Source organism: Alligator sinensis, unplaced genomic scaffold (assembly GCF_000455745.1).
Source record: "Alligator sinensis unplaced genomic scaffold, ASM45574v1 scaffold820_1, whole genome shotgun sequence".
NCBI classification, from domain to species: Eukaryota; Metazoa; Chordata; order Crocodylia; family Alligatoridae; genus Alligator; species Alligator sinensis.
This window is the reverse complement of record NW_005842428.1, coordinates 1,242,001-1,259,768: the sequence shown is the minus strand read 5'-3', so window position 1 is coordinate 1,259,768 and position 17,768 is coordinate 1,242,001. Positions and strand designations below refer to the sequence as shown.

Sequence of the window (17,768 nt, the reverse complement as noted above, 5' to 3'; positions counted from 1 at the left end):
CATGTGGCTTCAGAGGAGGACAATGGAGAAGGAAAGCAGAAACCAAATAATGCATTTGGGGATAGGCTAGGAAGGGGTAGAGTATCTTCCTGCCTCCATCACACAACCAGAAGAAGCTGTAAAACATGGTGTTACCAGACATGTTCCAGAGAATTTCCTTTCAACTGTTATGTGGATGATGGGTATGTTGGTGAGTCTGCCACTGATAAGAGGCAGAAAACACATCTGCAATCTAGTTTAGTTTTATTTTGTGTACCCAAAGTACAATATACACACTTGCCTCAGTGTATATCTGGCTGCCTGTTACAGCAAAATACATATTTTCATATATCTGCTGATGGAAGACCAATGTATTCACTAGTGTTCTATGTAGTCTCTCTGATTTAAGCTTATGTTTATATGAAAACTTCTAATGCTAATCTACTGATTAGCCAGATGCAATTTTTTGTCTTTCTGGGAGCTAGCCTAACACAGTGCTTCAGTGATCTTGGGAAGTATCATCTAGCCAAAATGGTCCTTGTGAAACCACAGTTTGAGGGAGGATTTCTTATTCCTTTTCCCACTAGCCTCAAATGCCGCCTTATTCTTTTCCTCACTTCATAGTCACATTACCAAAGCCATTCATTTCTCTGCCCTCTGTATTTTATATTTATCTTTCAAACAATTTTGAAGTGTGAGAAATAGCAATACATATACTGTAGCTTTTTTCCTTCCAATATTCACCCTAAAATGTGCTTAGAAAGAGTGAACTCTAAGCCCTTCTCAACCTTTTGTTTTGTAAAGCTAAATAAGCAAGCTCACTTAACCTCCAGTCACAAGATGGGTTCTCCATTTCCCCTAACCTTCCCAGTAGCCCTTTTCTGCACCTGGTCCCATTTAATTGCATCTTAAAAGCCATAGATTTGTACACGGTATTCTAAAGGGGGATTTTGCTGTTATGAGTTGCACATGAGTACACAGGAGAGAAGAGAACAAAAAAACCCTTGCATGTTTTTGTAAACAATGGAGGCTAGATTTATTTCAAATGGACTCTTTAACATAGTTCATTCTTAACATATTTGTATAATAATATGGAATGCCAGGTAAAGCTTCTGCCTTCCTGTTCCAGGTGTGAACATTTCAGAAGCATGTTCCAGTCGTATTGGAATGAGGACATGAAGGAGGTGATAGAAATAGACCAGTTTTCTTACCCAGTATATCGTGCCTTCCTTGAGTATCTATACACAGACAGCGTTGATCTGCCACCTGAAGATGCTATAGGTAGCACAACCTTCTTTAGCCAAATTTATATGAGAAATCTGGTGACCTGAATAACTGACAAAAAAGTAGGGGGAATAAAAGATGATTTTGAGACCTACTGTATAACAGTTTTTTGATGACTAATATAATTGTGATTTAAAAAGGTAGACTCTGCTAGCAGCTTTCTACAGAAATGTATGAATACTGAGCAAGAAGTGCTGGGTTGGAAAGTTGATTACATTTTTTTTCTTCTGAATTAAACACTTGAACATTTTACTAAACTGCATAAATTTTGACTTGAGTTAATGTATGGAAACATTGCAGCATAATACTCCCATGTTATAGGTCAGTGATTCTCAACCAGGGTGCTGAGAAGTCCTTTCAGGGGTGCCATGGTGTGCTACGCAGAGTTAGGTGCACAAACATGATTCACAAGGTAAACCCAAAGGGTGCATCCCAATGAGCGTGCACATGCAGGGGTGCACATTTTCTGCAGGATCAGTAGTAGTGGCATAAAGTGACCCAGGTGGGGTAGAGGTAGCAAAGTGACCTGGGTGGGATAGGGGAGGATGGCTCCAGAAACCTTCTCTGAGGTCCTGTGGGCCTCTCGGGGCAGCAGTGGTGTTGGGCTGACCACTCAGAGCATGGCTCTGGCTGACCAGGCTCTGGTTTCTGGTGGTGCACACTACTGCCACATGCACCACTCTGCTTTTTTTTTTTTTTTTTTTTTTTTGACACTGGGATCTGGTGTGTTTAAAAAAACAACAACAAAAAACCGCCATTCTGCTAATTAGCAGTGCAGCAGGTGGGTGCATGTATACGGAGTTTGGTTTGCAGCGCCTCAGACAGGTTTGTGGTGCCTCAAACTGCACGTGTACGCTTGTCAGGGCATGCCCAGAGATTGCAAATGGAATGCTTTTTAACACTCTGGATTCCTAAACCTGCTGTGGTCTTTCTGAGTTTGGCCACCCATAGGCAAGAGGAGTGAAAACTAAAAGATGGCATTTTTCTGAAGGGTGCCTTGCATCCAAAGAGGTTGAGAACCACTGCTATAGAGACTGAAGAGTGAAGAACAAGCTTTTGCTTTAATAGCAACCATTTTATGCTTATGCTATTGCCCCGGTAGCCCCACTGACATCAGTGGAACCCTGTGTTCAGAGGAAAGCATTTGTGTAACCTTAGCAGGATTAGGCCAAGGTAGTAACATGACTTTTGTTTTCTTGCTATGTGGTGGTAAAATGGGTTTTCTGAACGGTTATGTCCATAGCATTTGTGTATGGCATCTCCCTTAGGGACTGAAGATCCAATTTATGTCCTGAAAAGCTTAAGTTTTTACTGTAAAAACAGATTATTAGAAGTAGCTAATATAATGGTATCTTCTAATTTTAGGACTTCTGGATTTGGCCACATCTTACTGTGAAAACAGATTGAAAAAACTATGTCAACACATTATCAAGAGAGGAATTACTGTGGAAAATGCATTCTCATTGCTCTCTGCTGCAGTCAGATATGATGCAGAGGTAAAATTTTCAAGTTTAAGATAACTAAATAGATGAGCAAAGCCATGGAACAAAGCAATTGGTTTTGCTTTAATTATAGAAAGACATCCTCTACTTCTGCTATGAGAGAATTGTTCATGGGATTTAGAATTGTATTAGTAGAATTCTGATGCTGTTCCTTGGGCTTTAAGATAGTTATATTTGAAGTGAAAGCTGTATTTTTGTAATAAACTAGTAGTAGAAAACCTAGTACCTGTATATGTTAATATGGTCATAATAAAGCCACAGGGTGAGACGCAATATATACATTTCATGCTTTGTGGTTTATGATGACCATTTTAGGATTTCTTGTTTAGCTTCATAATAAATTGCTGTGTCAAGTGGAAGAAAGGTTATGTTGAAAACTTCCTGTTTAGGATGTTTTGCACAGAAAACACAGGCTATAAAAAGCTTGGGGGGAACAAACTTTGAGCTTCTGAAAGTTCTGCTTGGTAGATTTCATTAAGACTAATATTTTTGTATGTTATACTTTTAAAAATGTGTACACTAGCTGTACCTTTTTAAATCCTGGGGCTTTTCTTATCATTTCTATCCATGGCAAACTACAGAAAGCAGGCCATCAGCCCTGGCCCACTTGTTCTGGCCCAGCTTTTCTGCCTTCTCACCTTTTGGTCAGACACCTTGAATTAATTAACAAAGCTGAGCAGATGACATAATAGGCACCAATTAGACCTGTTTTGTGCTCTCTTTATTTACACTTTGGTACAGATAATAGTGTCTTGGTGCTGTTGAAATCTTTGTCATCTAATTTTGTATTTACACTTTGCATCATGGTGATCCTGTAAATGTGTGAGAACCAGCAAGTATGTTTTGGGAATGAAAGGACAAATGTTTGGTGCTCAAGGATCAAAGTTTATAGAACTTGAGAGAGACAAATCAATAATACCATTTTTTTTATTACCAAATTTCAAATGGAAATAAGTTCATTATCCTCTCTTGCATCAAATAAAAGGTCTATTTTTACAGTCCAAATAAAATACGTTTCCAGTCCTTGGGTATAAAATCTGTTTGTACAATTAAATCAAAAGTCAGTGTGCAAATCTCACTATAAGACCAAGTAATGGTGAGTTTTGTAGTCAAATAAAGTGTGTGGGGGAGGTAGGATTTTTTTCTTAAGTAATACCTAAATATTTCACTACTTAAGGCGATCATCTGGCACAGTGTTTTTCAGCTCCTGAACATGTGTAAGATTCGATTTTTCTTTGGCATTTATTTACAGTGGCTTTTTTATTATCAGATTTGCACCTCTACTGGAGCTGGCTCGTTTTCCATTGCCTCTGCATTCTCATGAAAGGTTATGGTGCTCCACTGATCACATATATATATATATTTTTGTTTTTGTTTTTAAGGTCTTGTGCTTTAAAGCAGCCAAAATGCACAGTGTTCTTATGCGGCTGTACTTGCTTCAAAGCTTTTGAATATGTTGCTCACTAATGTGCCTTATCAGAATGGCTGGTGTACTATATGTGATAGTCATCTGCTTATTAACTTTGCCTGTGTTGAAAGGACTGCAGTTATTTGAACCCTTTTGGTATTTGTAAAGGTTTTTCGCTTGAAGTTAATAGAATGTGCACTCATAATTTCAACAGGAGGTTTTTGACCGCTTTTAATTTAATACAGGTGAATGTAAAAACGTTAAGTATGGTTTGGCAGCCAGAAATGAGTCCTGCAGAATGCATTTCTCATGTACCATGACTGTTCTACTGGAGAGTAGGAAAGAATCAAATTATTATGCTACAGCATGTGCAGAACTCCTTATTAAATGAAGCTTATGAAATAATGTTTTATGGATTATGACAGGTATAAAAATTGCAGTCAAGCTAAAAATGGATGGCACTAATGTGACTGAGCTGCTCTTGAAATCTGTAACCATATTCAGAAAACAGATGTTTGACTGTCTGCAGCCTGCCTGTGGTGTTTGCTAAAGTTACTGGAGTTATTCAGTTTTAACACTGGAGCTAGTTCAGGGAACATTGTTTCTTTTAGAAAGCAGTAGGCCAAGCTGCATCATCTGTTTACAGAGTTTCATGATATGGTAATGTTTTACTTTAGTACTAAGGTTGGTTGGTTTTCTGAAGTGACCCATTATACTCCAGTCAGTCAGAGCTATAGACTAGGTCCAGTTTCTCCACATAATTAACTAGTAGTTTTGCTTTTAACACTTAGAACAGCAGTTCCCAAACTGGGTTGTGACCCTAAATGGGGTCATAACATCAGTGGATGGAGTTGTGGGGGTGGGGGACTGTGGGTTGGGAGTGAGGGGCCATGCTGAGGAAATGGGGCTGTGCTGAGGAAAAGTTTGGGAAGCATCAACTTAGAACTTTGTTTTACGTAACACTACTTGAAGTGCACCAGTCTGCAAGTATATGATTTAATTCATCTAACTTTTCAGTAGAATTCTGAATTCCAAAGTCATTTTTTGTTACAATTGGCGTTCCTGTGTGTATTGTTTCTCTGACACAGAATATAAGAAATAAAATACTGTAATACAGTAAATGTGTACGATGTAGTTTTATTTAAAATCTATTTTGTACATTTGCCACAAAATAATCACAGCAATGTATATATCTCGGATTGCCTGGTTAGTTATTTCAGACACAGCTTCAAGCATCTTGATCTTACACCAAGGCATATTTTATCGTATTGCCGTGCCACAGAAGATCATAGCCTGACTGTCAAACTTACCATTTTAGCCTCAAGTGAAAAATACAAATAGAGCTGTATCTAATAATGTGTGTACATTCCAGGTGGCTTGATTGTCCTTTAAAATGTATTAAGCATTCAGTAAGACTCTAGACTAGTGATGCCTGTCAAATGAATGTTAGAATCTGGTGGGAGAATAAAAAGGTGACGCTGTTGAAGGATGTAGCAGCTCCTATAACAGAGCATAGGATTCTGTAACACAGAAGTTAAGGTTTCCCTCTAAAAGGAACAGTTGGTAACTTTTTAATTGGAAGCTATGGAAGACTTTTGAAGGAAGATTAGGTAGTTCAGTAAAAATGAACTGTTTTGAATTAGTATATCAAGTGGAGGGCTGCAAATATATTTGAGAGAATAATGGAGGAACTATTTTTGTTCCGTTGTAGTCATAGCACAAATGAAGTTCTAAAATCACTGGAATAATGGGTATTTTTGGAGTGACTTGAGTTATGATGATTATGAATGAAATGTAAAAATGTTTGAGCCTAATTATAAAAAAAAAAGCTCTTGTGATATAATAGAAGCTACTAAAAAGCTTTTTGTTTTCTTTTATGTCTAGGATTTAGAAGAATTCTGCTTTAAGTTTTGTGTCAATCATTTGACAGAAGTGACACAGACTGCAGCATTTTGGCAAATGGATGGCCCTCTGCTAAAGGAATTCATTGCTAAAGCTAGTAAATGTGGAGCCTTTAAGAACTGAAGCACCTGGCTGTAAGTTTTGGATGACGTAAGGTCTTATGATTATAGTTGGTGTGCTGTATTTATGTGTAACAGGCTGATATAACTGCTGATAAAGAAGGAAAAAAAACCAAAAGCCAAAAAACCTGTTTCTTTTTTATTTATACCAGAGGGTGTAAAACTCTATAGAAATGCACCAAAAAGGAATGTTCTGTGTCCTGTATCTATGCTTTAAGAGTGAGCAGTGATAATTCTAGTCAAACATTCAGTCACATTGGCAGGTTTGGAAATCTAGACATTGTTTTGAGATGGCTGTAGTCCTGAGGGAGGGAAAACTGAAGCATGAAGATCTTGAGCGCTGGTGAAGATTCATCTGTTGCTACCAGGAACTGGAATTTCATAACATCATGATCCATTAATATTTTTAATTAACAGTTTGGGCTACCAGTATTTGGTTCTGGGGAATTCCAGCATAGTCTGCACTGAACCCTTGAAACATTTCATGTGAAATTCTAGCCCTATGGGCTTATGAAGGAGCAGATAGGACTGGTTTATTTTTATTGTGGTTGCATGATTGTGAACTTGTTTGTAATTTGCTGTGTATAAATCACTAAGTATATTCAAGGCTTAGAAGAAACTGGAAAAAAAAAAAGTAGCTACAAAATATTTTCAAAGAATTCCTCAGTCCTTAGAGGTAATATATGTATTTAGCTATAAGTTAAGGGGGATACCTTACCACAAATGGTAGTGTATAGTCTACTTCTGTGCAAACAGTAGGTATAATGATAATGGAAAGATGCAGTTCCCTGTTTGTGATTTGTCCCCCAGAAGTATCTTTTGAAGTAAAGGGGGAGGAGTGGGGGGACATAAGACTACTGTTGGAAAGTGTTTTTGCACTGAAGTATTGTATTAAAAATTACTTGTTATAAAATTGCCATTCTTTTCAAATCATCTACTCTAAGCTCTTTGAGTTGAGGAAATGTTACTTGTATTTTCTTTTACATCTACTGCAATACCATACCAGCACTGCCTGGCAATGAAGCACCTCTAAACTCCAGGAAAAAATTACTTGTTCATGTACTTAGGCTCCGTTCAATGCAGTATTGGAGTGCCTCGCACTCAGTTACTTATAATCGCAAAACTTTGAGGCAGAAACTTTTGGACATTATTTACAAAGTGACTAAAATATAACAGATGCTACTTCAAATAATTAGTGGGGAAGTTGTATTGCCCATTCTAAAGAAACACAGGGAATGGTTCAAGGTTATACATGAAGTATGCAGTAGAGCTGCTTGTTTTGCTTCAGGCTTGCAATGGAATGAATTGCAGTACTTACTCTAAAGGCTTGGCTTGTGGAAAGGAAGAACGGGGAAAGAAAAGATTCTCCTCTAAAGGAAACCATGATGTTTGGTTAATAATTAGATTGGAAAAAGAAGTGCTCTGATTAAATGGAATTTGATGAATATTTCAATGGCAGTTTTGGCTTCCTGTCTCCTAACAAATAAGACAAAAATGTGTAACCCACACGAACGTAATGTAGATTTTGCCTAATTCCAACTTCCTGTGCCAGTGGTTGGCAACACTTTACTCATGTAGACTGCAGATAGCAGGTGATCATTTCCCTCTAGCCTCTCCAGCAACAGTGAGTTAGAGGCTGTGGTGAGGGAGAAGAGCTGGAAGCTATCAGTGCACCATTAGCAAAACAGAACAGATCACATGGCTGGGGATCAGTGCACCCTTAAGTAAAATGTGGACCAGATTGAGGCTGCAAAGGTCCAGAGTGACCCACAGGCCAAAGTCAGTCTTATGCAGAATAGCTTTTTTTTTTTTTTTTAAAAGGGTACCTGCAGCAGTCAAAGCTCATGCTTTTAGGACTAGAGTCTTAGGGTTCAACGCCTGCTGACAACCCACTTTGGGGGGTTTTCTGACCATCCTTTAGATCTCTGGGGAAATTAATAAAGACAGACAATTAAATGTCTAAGGTGCTCCCTGTGCCCTGCTCTCTGCTTGCCTACCGTGTAAACACAGCCAGTCAGGGCTACTCCATATGTTTAGTTGGTCCTAATTTTTTTTCTGCTTTTTTCTGAAGCTGCTCAATTTAACAGTAGATCTTGGGTATAAGAGCAAAGGCATTTAATTTAACAGATTTTTAATCACCAAGAAAGAATGAGTCCATTAGGCAGAATTAATGTTGATGCTGTATCGCTTAAGCAGCAGCTATTGCAGTTTGCTACCATTACATTAAAATAGGCTGCTGGGAGCTGTCTGGCAGGCTGACGCTAACTGAGATGCACGAAACAGATCTGGGCGTTTTCTGTTGTGCAATTTAGAAGGGAAAAAAAAGGGCAACAGGTGGTCAGCTCCAGAAGTGATAGATGCTGCATTTTAGATCAGGGCTGTCCAATTTCTGAATATTTGGGAGCTACATGTCACATGGGCCCCCTGTAGTGGCTTCCACATCCTCCTTCACTGAGCTGTCATGCTATGCAGATACCCCCAAACCATGGGTGCCATGGGCCCCACCCCACCCTGCCTCTAGGCGTGGTAGCAGGAAGCTGAAGATGGATGAAGGAGTTAAGAGTCTGGCCCCAGTAGCGGCAGCCAGAATTGGGGGGGATGATGCCCAGTTGGGAACTTGTGGGTCATGGGCAGCCCTGTTTTAGATGAGGAAAACGTAAAGTGTTTGTGCCACTTGGGCCAGCTCAAACTAACCTAATCATTTTACTCTTTCCTAGCACTTCTCTTTGCAAAAGCAATGAATAAATTAATATGACATGAAATTGAGCAAAAGGATAAAGGTAATGTTCCAACAGCTGTAAGATCACTTGAATGTGTTCTTTATATTTTAAGATGTATTTCTTTGGCTGACAAGGCCTCCCTGCTCCCAGAGAGAAATGCCTCTCGTAAAAAATATATATTTTTCTGCTCCTTACCCCTTTCACCCAAAGATTTCCAAAGTACTTTGCATGAAATACTGTACCTATTACAGCCTGAATGGCTAAAATTATTCCCATTTTATGAATGGGAAACTTGAGGTAAAGTGAAATTGTGATTTTTTTTTTTTTTTTAAAGAGAAGTTCCAGAGTCAGGAAAAGTGTTGTTGTTTTAACTATACAGAAATGTTTCAACCTGGGAAAGAGACAGGGGGTAAAAAATGAGTTTCCAGACTAAAATTTTGAGATTCAAATTTAAAAAGGAAAAGAAGCATGAACTATAAAAATAAGTATAGTGTATGATTCTCTTCAATTACTGCACACAGTCTTAAGCAAAAATACAGTTGTCTGAGGGGTACACACTGCCATAGACTTTGTATATAATTTGATTAGTTGAAACTCACTTCCTCATTTTCCCCCTGTGTAGTCAGCCCATTTTATTCCCTCTGTCTGTAGAGGTTTCTCTATAGTCTTCATTTGAAGTAGAAATTACTGAAGCTCAAATCTTGGAGTGTATAGAGATACCACATCACTTGGTATGGGTTCCTCTTACCCTCGAAAGGCTGGAAAAAACTATTCTGTCAGTGTTGTATGAGAGGCTCTGTGCACATGGGGTGCATCCCCATAAGCAGGAACATGTTTCTCTGGGGACAAGGAGCAGTGGCACTGTGCCACTGCTCCTTGTCCCCAGAGAACATATGTGCCACGCACATCCTAGCATGTTGCCCCAGGTGGGGCAGGGGAGGCTGGATCCAGCAGCCTTACCTGGCACTCTGGGGGCCTCCCGGGAGCTGCAGCTGTGGCACTCCTGCAGCTGGGAGCCTGACCAGGCTCTGGTTTGGGTGGTGTGCACTGCCACCATGTACGCTGCCCCAGTTTCTTCAGGTGTATGTTTTTTGACCCCAGAATCTTCTGAGGTCAATCCCCACTATCCTTCCCCGGGTGCACTGCACAGCATGGGGAATGCCTGCATATGGTGCCAGAGCGTGCATTTTTGTGGCTACCGTGGGCGCATCCAGACTATGGCTTCAGAATCTCAGCTTTTCCATTTGAAAAAAAAATCTGGCTCTTACAGGCACACACCTACTGGTCCAGGAGGTACTGAAAACAGCCCCTGATAATACTGTAGGGCCTAGGACAGGGACAGGCAATTTTTTTGGGCAGAGGGTTTCTTACTAAGTTTTGGCAAGCCATTGAGGGCCGCATGACAGGCAGCCCAGGGCAGATAAATATTAATTTTCTAAATTTTTAGGGGCCCTGTGGGCCGGATAGAATGGCCTGGCAGGCCGCTTCTAGCCTCCGGGCCGCATTTTGTCTACCCCTGGCCTAGGAAATGGGCAGAATGTAACAAGACTGGTATATAGGTTGTCACTAATTTTCTGATAGCTAGAGTATTTTCTTCAACTATGAGTTATAATTGTGTGAAAAGGGCATTTGGTGGTAATTTGGTTGTAGAATTTAGCCCCAGAAGTACAACTTAACCTGAATCAAGCTCATTATTATCTCCATGTTCAAATTTAGGAATATTACTTATTAAAGGTAACTTCCCTAATGTTTACTGACAAGAATCAATGTAAATAATTGCTTTAGTATACCTGAGCCAGAGGTGTACGCCCTTTGTTACTAACTGATTAACAGGTGCATGTTCACATACCTGCTGTTGGGGATGTACTAGACAAAGTTCCAAGAATTATATTATTTGAACTAGATAATTAGGCCTTTGGAAGGCATTAATGCTTAAGGAGTTTCCTTCTTAATTTCATAGCTGGTAGGGTTGGAAGGGACCTGAACAGATCATCAAGTCTGACCCCCTGCCATGGCAGGAAAGAGTACTGGGGTTAAATGACCCCGGCGAGGTATTTAATCCAGCCTCTTCTAAAAGCCCCCCAGGGTAGGAGCCAGCATCACTTCTCTTGGAAGTTGGTTCCAGATCCTAGCTGTCCTGACAGTGAAGTAGCGTCTCCTGATATCTAGCCTAAATCTACCCTCTGCCAGCTTGTGACCATTATTTCTTGTCCATCCTGGTAGTGCTCGGGGGAACAGGGACTCCCCCAATGCCTGTTGGTCCCCCCTGACCAGTTTGTAAATGGCCACTAGATCCCCCCCTCAGCCTTCTCTTGTGGAGGGTGAACAGGTTCAGGTCCCTTAGCCTCTCCTCGTAGGGTCTGCCCTGCTGACTCCTGATCATGCATGTGGCCCTCCTCTGGACCCTCTCCATGTTGTCCACATCCTGAAGTGTGGCACCCAGAACTGGATGCAGTACTCCAACTGCAGCCTGACCAGTGTCACATAGAGGGGGAGGATCACCTCCTTGGACCTGCTTGAGATGCATCTGTGGATGCATGACAAGGTACAACCACATCCCCACACTGTCGGCCTATGTTAATTTTGGCATCGATAATGACTCCAAGATCCTTTTCTGCCTCTGCACTGACGAGAAGGGAGCTCCCCAGCCTGTAGGTATGCTGCTGATTCTTCCTCCCCAGGTGCAGCACCTTGCACTTATCAGTGTTGAAACCCATCCTGTTCTCATCTGCCCACCCCTGTAACCTGTCTAGGTCTGATTGCAGCCTATTCTTCCCTTCTAGTGTGCCTACTTCTCCCCACATCTTAGTGTCCTGTCATATAGCAGTTCTGGCCAGATCTCACCCTAATACATTCATAAAGAAAGAACTGAGACACAAGAATTTGTAAGATGGCCCTATCACAGGATTTACATAACATGTCATGGGTGCAATAAAAGGGGTCAGTAGGAGCATCAGAAGACCTTTAATGAGATGTTAGCTTAATTCTTTCCCTGTGCCCCACCCCCCACTATTCCCAACTTTCTTTACAACTAAGCTGAGATGCCTCATTAAGTTTGCTTAATATATCTGGAGTTGAACTTCAAGCTAAATAGCTGTTCTCATTTTATTTCCACTCAATAGTAATCTTAGAGTGAGTAATGTCAGACACTTATCCCCAAAAATCAAAAACTAACTTGAAGCTAGTAAAGAAGAATCTTTTCCTTTCCACCTCTCTCAAGCTGTAACAAGTAAAACAGCACAACAGTTAAGATGAGAGTTGGCTGGGTGGGGCTATTAGTCTCACTGATTTAATACTCGAGGTGCTTAAATCCTAGTAAAAAACCACAGAATACATACTTTTGAAGATTTCATTCCAAGCCCTTGTTACTAGGGTAAAGGCTTGAAAAACCAACACGTGCAGAGAATAAGGTAGCAGTTTTCAAAGAACTTAAAAGGTACTACACACCCCATATGCATTTGGTATAAAATTCCCTTGGGAATCTTTGAAAAGAATAGACCTAATTCAAAGCAAATTAGAGCTACAAATACATGTATGGTGTTAGTCTCATTTATCTGTCATAGTACTACTTTAGCACTTTCTGCCTCCATAAAGGAAGGGAGGAAAGACTTCCTGGAAGAATGTTTACTTTTATCCATGGAATCATCCCCTATTTCTACCTAAACAACCCAAATATACCTTTTGTGCTAATTATTGGGGAACGGTATTACTAGTTTTGCAAAAGAGCAAATGAACAATGTTAGTGCCCTACAACATGTACTTTAACATGTATCGTTTAATTCCATACCATAATAGATCAGCAAAGAATTTAAAAATCTTCCTTTCCACCTGTATTTTACCCATTCAGTGAATTGAGATAAAAGCAAGGGTTTTGAAGGAATTGTCAAAGTTGTGGACTTGCAGAGAAAAATATACAGGATTCCACTCTACAGCATATTTTGGATACTGATTGTTACTAGTTTTAAGTACAAAACTTGTTTTACAAAAACACTTTATTGTCAAGTTTTTTCCATTTTGTAGCTAAACAGTGACTTTTTCTGTAATCAAACAATTTTAATATAGGAAAGTTTAAGACTAAACACATGGAAGCCAAAAATGTTCTGAATTCATAAAGGATGATAACATGTTATTTGACATAGTCTTAAACTGTACATGTCTGTCAGTGAGTAAGAACCAGCTATCCTTGGCAGTCTGCAAATGACTGACATAATCTCTCAGCACTCAAGTTATAAACTACGACTTGAACATTAACACTGTAAATTGAGGAAAACATTTAATAAAAACTCCTATTTATGATTCAAAATGCTTCTTCAAGTGCAAGTTTTGCCAATATTCCCTCTTTGGAAGCCAAAGCAGCAAAATAGTCTTTAAAACAACTTAATCTCATTGTTTGCTGCCTATAAGCAGACAGCAAAAAAATCAGTGATACGTGATCTGAAGGGAGGCTGCCATAATGACTGTAAAGAGTGGTCTACAGCAGCTAATTGTTACGGGGCTCCAGGCCAGAGCTTTTACAAGTAAAAAATCTTTTATGGAAGGGTTGTTTTACCTTTCTTTCTTTCTTTTTTTAAAAAGCTAAGTAACTCATTGAGCCACAGTAAAAATTAAAGGGACAACTAAAATGTTATTGCAACAGTGAGGTATTTAAAGAAAAAATGATAATAAAGTAAATCACCCAGTTTTTGCTAGTGTCCCTGTCATTGTCCAAATGGTCCCTGTAACTTCTGTCACCTAAAAAACAAAGTCTTGATTGGAGCCACTACTATAAGACTTCATGGCTATTCAGACACTGAACTAGATGCACTGGCTCTGTTTTCCTGAACAGGAAGAACTACTTCTTCTTTTAACTCTTGCAGCAGTTCAATCTGAGTATCCAGCCTTTTCCGGGTTTCAAGAAGTTCCTGAATCTTTTCCTCTGTCCCTGTGATGAGAAGAAAATCTTAAAACCCCACCACCCTTATTTGCAGTAAAACACACAAATATATGCATCTGATCACAAATCACTTATGATTGTTTGTTTGTTGAGACTTCACCATGAACGGTTCTCAAACACTTTTTGTTAGCCTACCAAGTTTTATATTTTGATTCCATCACAAGATGGATTTTACTTTGAGCACTGGAGTTAAAATGCATGGTGGTAGGAACACACACTTGTTTGTTCCAAACTATAGTTTGTATTTGTTGAGGGCTCTTCTGATTGAGACTAGATTTGACATCTTTAAATAAGGTAAACTCTTAAAATAGCATTTAAACTTGAATTATTGCACTTAAAATAACTAATTAAAAAGAACCAAGACGTCATTTCTGTGCAGTGTTATTTTACAGGAATACAAGTTATATGTGTATGTTTGCAATTTATTCTAAAAATAAAGACTTGGCTGCTCACCTAGGTCCCAGCCTTGACTGGAGAGAATTGGTTGGAGGGATCGCACCACTCCCTTGTGTGCAGTCAGTGTAGTTTGCCTGCTCTAATCATTTCTAGAGTTCCCTGCAGTTGGAATTCTGTCCAGTGAAGAGAGAGTTAAACACAGCGTGGCAAGCTTCTAGAGCAGTCAGCATCCTTTTAAGGCTGCAGGCCAGACAGACCCAGTGAAAGGCAGGCAGGTGCTAGAACCTAGCTGCTGCCAGCATCTTTCCCTGTGGTGGCAGGGGAAAGTGATTACTGCTGAAGCCCCATGTCTGCAGACCTGATCAAATGGCTCCCTAGGTCTGATGTGGCTGGCAGACTATAGGTTGCTGATCCCTATTCTAGAGGTAAGTGTTAGAAAGGATCAAGTTTTCTAAAGGCAGCCTCCATTGGGGTGTGCATGCTCCAGCACTACATTTCTAAAATATCTACCACCAGAGATCTGGGTTTTCCATTTCCCATGGAAAAACATGGATCTCCCCCCTTTATCAGAGAAAATACAGGTTATTCCTTTTAGCAGAGATACCCACAGATTTCCCACTTTTGCAAAGAGCTCAGGCTGACAGAGTTTCATCCTGTAAGAACTTCTTGCAAAAAGGGTAGCAAACCCCCAGACTTGGCTCAGGCTCACTTTTTCTTCCCAAAGCCTGAGGTAAGTGGGGCTGGCAGGGCTGAAGGGTTGCAGGTCATGGATGGGGGGCACCAACAGGGCTGGGGATGGCCCTAGGTGGTGGGTGCAGGTGACTGCCAGGGCTGGGGGCTATGGAAAGAGTCAGCAGGGCAGGTGGGGGGCAGGGCATAGGTGCATGGGTGGGGGCTGAGGAGTGTGGAGGTGTTGGGGGGAGGCCCCACATAGACAGCCCAGTCAGCCAGCGGACTGGGAGCTGCGTACTATTGTCCCAAGCGGGCTCTGTGCTTCAGTGTATGGCCTTGCATGGAAGCGTGGAGCCCACTTGGGCCAATAGCGCACAGCTTCTGGTCCATGTGCTGTGGGGCAGGCCAGGCAGGCTGCATGCCTCCATGTGCAACTTCCCACAGGAGTGTAGGAAGCACCACAAGGAGGCATGCAGCCCGCTCAGCCAATAGCGCACAGATCCCAATCCACACAGGACAGGCTGGGGGGGCTCTCTATCTCTGTGTGCAGCTTCCTGCACTCCTGCAGGATGCTGCACACAAGTGCAGGGCCTGGTCGGGCCAATAGCATGCCATGCACTGCGGGGTGGGCTGGGCAGGCTCTGCGCTCCTGTGTGCAGCTTCCTACGTTCTTGCAGGATGCTGCACATGGAAGAAATGGAGCCCTCTCAGCCTGATAGGCAGGTGTATTGCGGGGGGGAATATGGGAGCTGCAGGCTCCCCCAATCCACACAGGACAGGCTGGGTGGGCTCTCTATCTCTGTGTGCAGCTTCCTGCACTCCTGCAGGATGCTGCACACAAGTGCAGGGCCTGGTCGGGCCAATAGCATGCCATGCACTGCGGGGTGGGCTGGGCAGGCTCTGCGCTCCTGTGTGCAGCTTCCTACGTTCTTGCAGGATGCTGCACATGGAAGAAATGGAGCCCTCTCAGCCTGATAGGCAGGTGTATTGCGGGGGGGAATATGGGAGCTGCAGGCTCCACACCTCCACATGTAGCATCCTGCAGGAGTGCAGGAAACTGCACACAGGTGTAGAGCCTGCTTGGACTGATAGCGTGCAGCTCCCATACCACCACCAACCCCTCCCCCCTCCAAACCCCACCCTCATGCCCACACATCCCCACAAGGATTATGATGAGCATGAAGGCAAGGGCAGGACAGCCAGTGGATACTACAGGCAAGTCAAACTGCCCCATCTGTGGGGAAAGCAGACTCAAACACCTCAATAGCTTCCACAGATGTGTATGGAGGGAAGCAGATAACCTCCATTCTAGAATTCTCTGAAAGGAATAAAACATTAAATCATGTGTCTGGTACTGAGGTTACAGGGAGAGTTGCTTAATGTTTTATGAACTGAGTTTCAAAAAAGGGAAGTATGGATTGGAACTTCCTTTTAAGTATCCAAACCATCAAAATAAAAACCTTAATGCTTAAAACCACACTTCTGGTACAGTCCCTTGTTTTACAGCAGATGTTTACATACCTGAATGAGCATTTGTAAGTATGTTTTCAAACAGGCCACATTCAAAAAGTGATGTTACAGTTTCCTCATACTCTAGGGATGGAAAAAAAGAGTTTATTTTTATGTTACACAGTAGTATAGAACTTTAATTAAAGCAGCGCTATCTCTGTAGTACACCTACTTTTTGAGGCTTAAAATAAAGAGGCTAGGTTATTCAGAGATATGCCAATGTTTACATTTCTTATACCAAGAATAATAAGCCAACCTAGACAAACATTTTCCATTTCATTTTTGTTTTTTTGCATAGAATTCATGGTTCTGTGTCCTCAAAATGCTCAGTATAATTATTTAAAGCTGAGGGAAACTAATACCACACAGGAAAATTTTAAATTCACTTTAATGTTTCTTTGTTTGCAGAATCATGAAGGAATTTATCCCCTTTAAAGAACACTTTTTGTACAAGAAGTTAATATAAACCTCCCACATCTAAGCAGATATTCATTTAAAAGTGAATATTCAAACATCCAAATCACTCTCCAGAAGACTTAACACACACACATTCTCATGTACTTATGTTTCACAGAATTATATTAACAGATTGCTTATCCTTCTGTGAAAAAAGTCACTGCGGTCCAGATTGGTTTAAACCTTTCAAAGCATTGTGTGTGTTTAAGGCAGACAGATGTACAAGCTTGTTAAGCCAATGTAAAATGGCCTGGAACAGTTCAGAAGTATACATGAACAACTGAGTACTATTTTGAACTGGTTCACTGCAAACCAGTTTGATGTTACATGTGGACACCAAGAATTCTGCTACACATCATCAGTCTTCCAGGCATCCCACACTGTATCACTCTTCACCCCTACCGCTAGTACACAACGGATACCCCCTTTTTGGCATTTTTTAAATCAATAAGCTTCTTTAAACTGCTTGTTCAATAAAAGCTATTTTTCTAAAACCAGTCATGTCCTCACTCCCTACTTAACCTCAGTCCTCGGGCTTGCACTGTTTAACATCTTCATCAGCAACTTGGACGAGGCGGTGGAAAGCACGCTGTCCAAGTTTGCTGATGACACCAAGATGTGGGGCAAGGTGGACACACTTGAAGGGAGAGAGAGGCTGCAACTAGATTTAGACAGACTACAAAAGTGGGCAGATGAGAAAAGGATGGGGTTCAATGTAGACAAATGCAGGGTGCTGCACCTTGGGAGAAGGAACCCACAGCACATACAGGCTGGGGAGTTCCCCTCTTGAAAGCACACAGGCGGAAAGGGATCTTGGAGTCATAGATTCATAGATGTTAGGGTTGGAAGGGACCTCAATAGATCATCGAGTCCGACCCCCTGCATAAG

General features: G+C 41.2%; 2 protein-coding genes across 8 annotated transcripts in view; one reads left to right on the top strand and one right to left on the bottom strand.

Annotated features, from left to right (window-relative positions):
• Nucleotides 1–17,768, top strand: part of LOC102378721 (RCC1 and BTB domain-containing protein 1) — a 45,110-nt gene that overhangs the window by 23,780 nt on the left and 3,562 nt on the right. For 3 of the 7 annotated variants that reach the window (XM_025211758.1, XM_014522984.2, XM_025211759.1), the window contains 3 exons: nucleotides 1,109–1,260; nucleotides 2,629–2,759; nucleotides 6,058–7,107. In XM_025211758.1, the coding sequence (XP_025067543.1) occupies nucleotides 1,109–1,260; nucleotides 2,629–2,759; nucleotides 6,058–6,198 (424 nt within the window). In that variant the 3' untranslated portion in view covers nucleotides 6,199–7,107. Of the gene's footprint in view, nucleotides 1–1,108; nucleotides 1,261–2,628; nucleotides 2,760–3,942; nucleotides 3,983–4,035; nucleotides 4,093–6,057; nucleotides 7,108–8,911; nucleotides 8,975–17,768 lie in introns of those variants that run through there. The other 4 variants (XR_003095622.1, XM_014522986.2, XM_025211757.1 and 1 more) reach the window with 3 other exon arrangements.
• LOC102380189 (histone-lysine N-methyltransferase SETDB2) overlaps nucleotides 12,892–17,768 on the bottom strand; it is a 73,910-nt gene continuing 69,033 nt past the window's right edge. The window contains exons 24-25 of the mRNA XM_025211755.1: nucleotides 16,437–16,508; nucleotides 12,892–13,835 (exon numbers count right to left, since the gene is read on the bottom strand). Of these exons, the coding sequence (XP_025067540.1) occupies nucleotides 13,693–13,835; nucleotides 16,437–16,508 (215 nt within the window). The 3' untranslated portion in view covers nucleotides 12,892–13,692. The remainder of the gene's footprint in view (nucleotides 13,836–16,436; nucleotides 16,509–17,768) is intronic.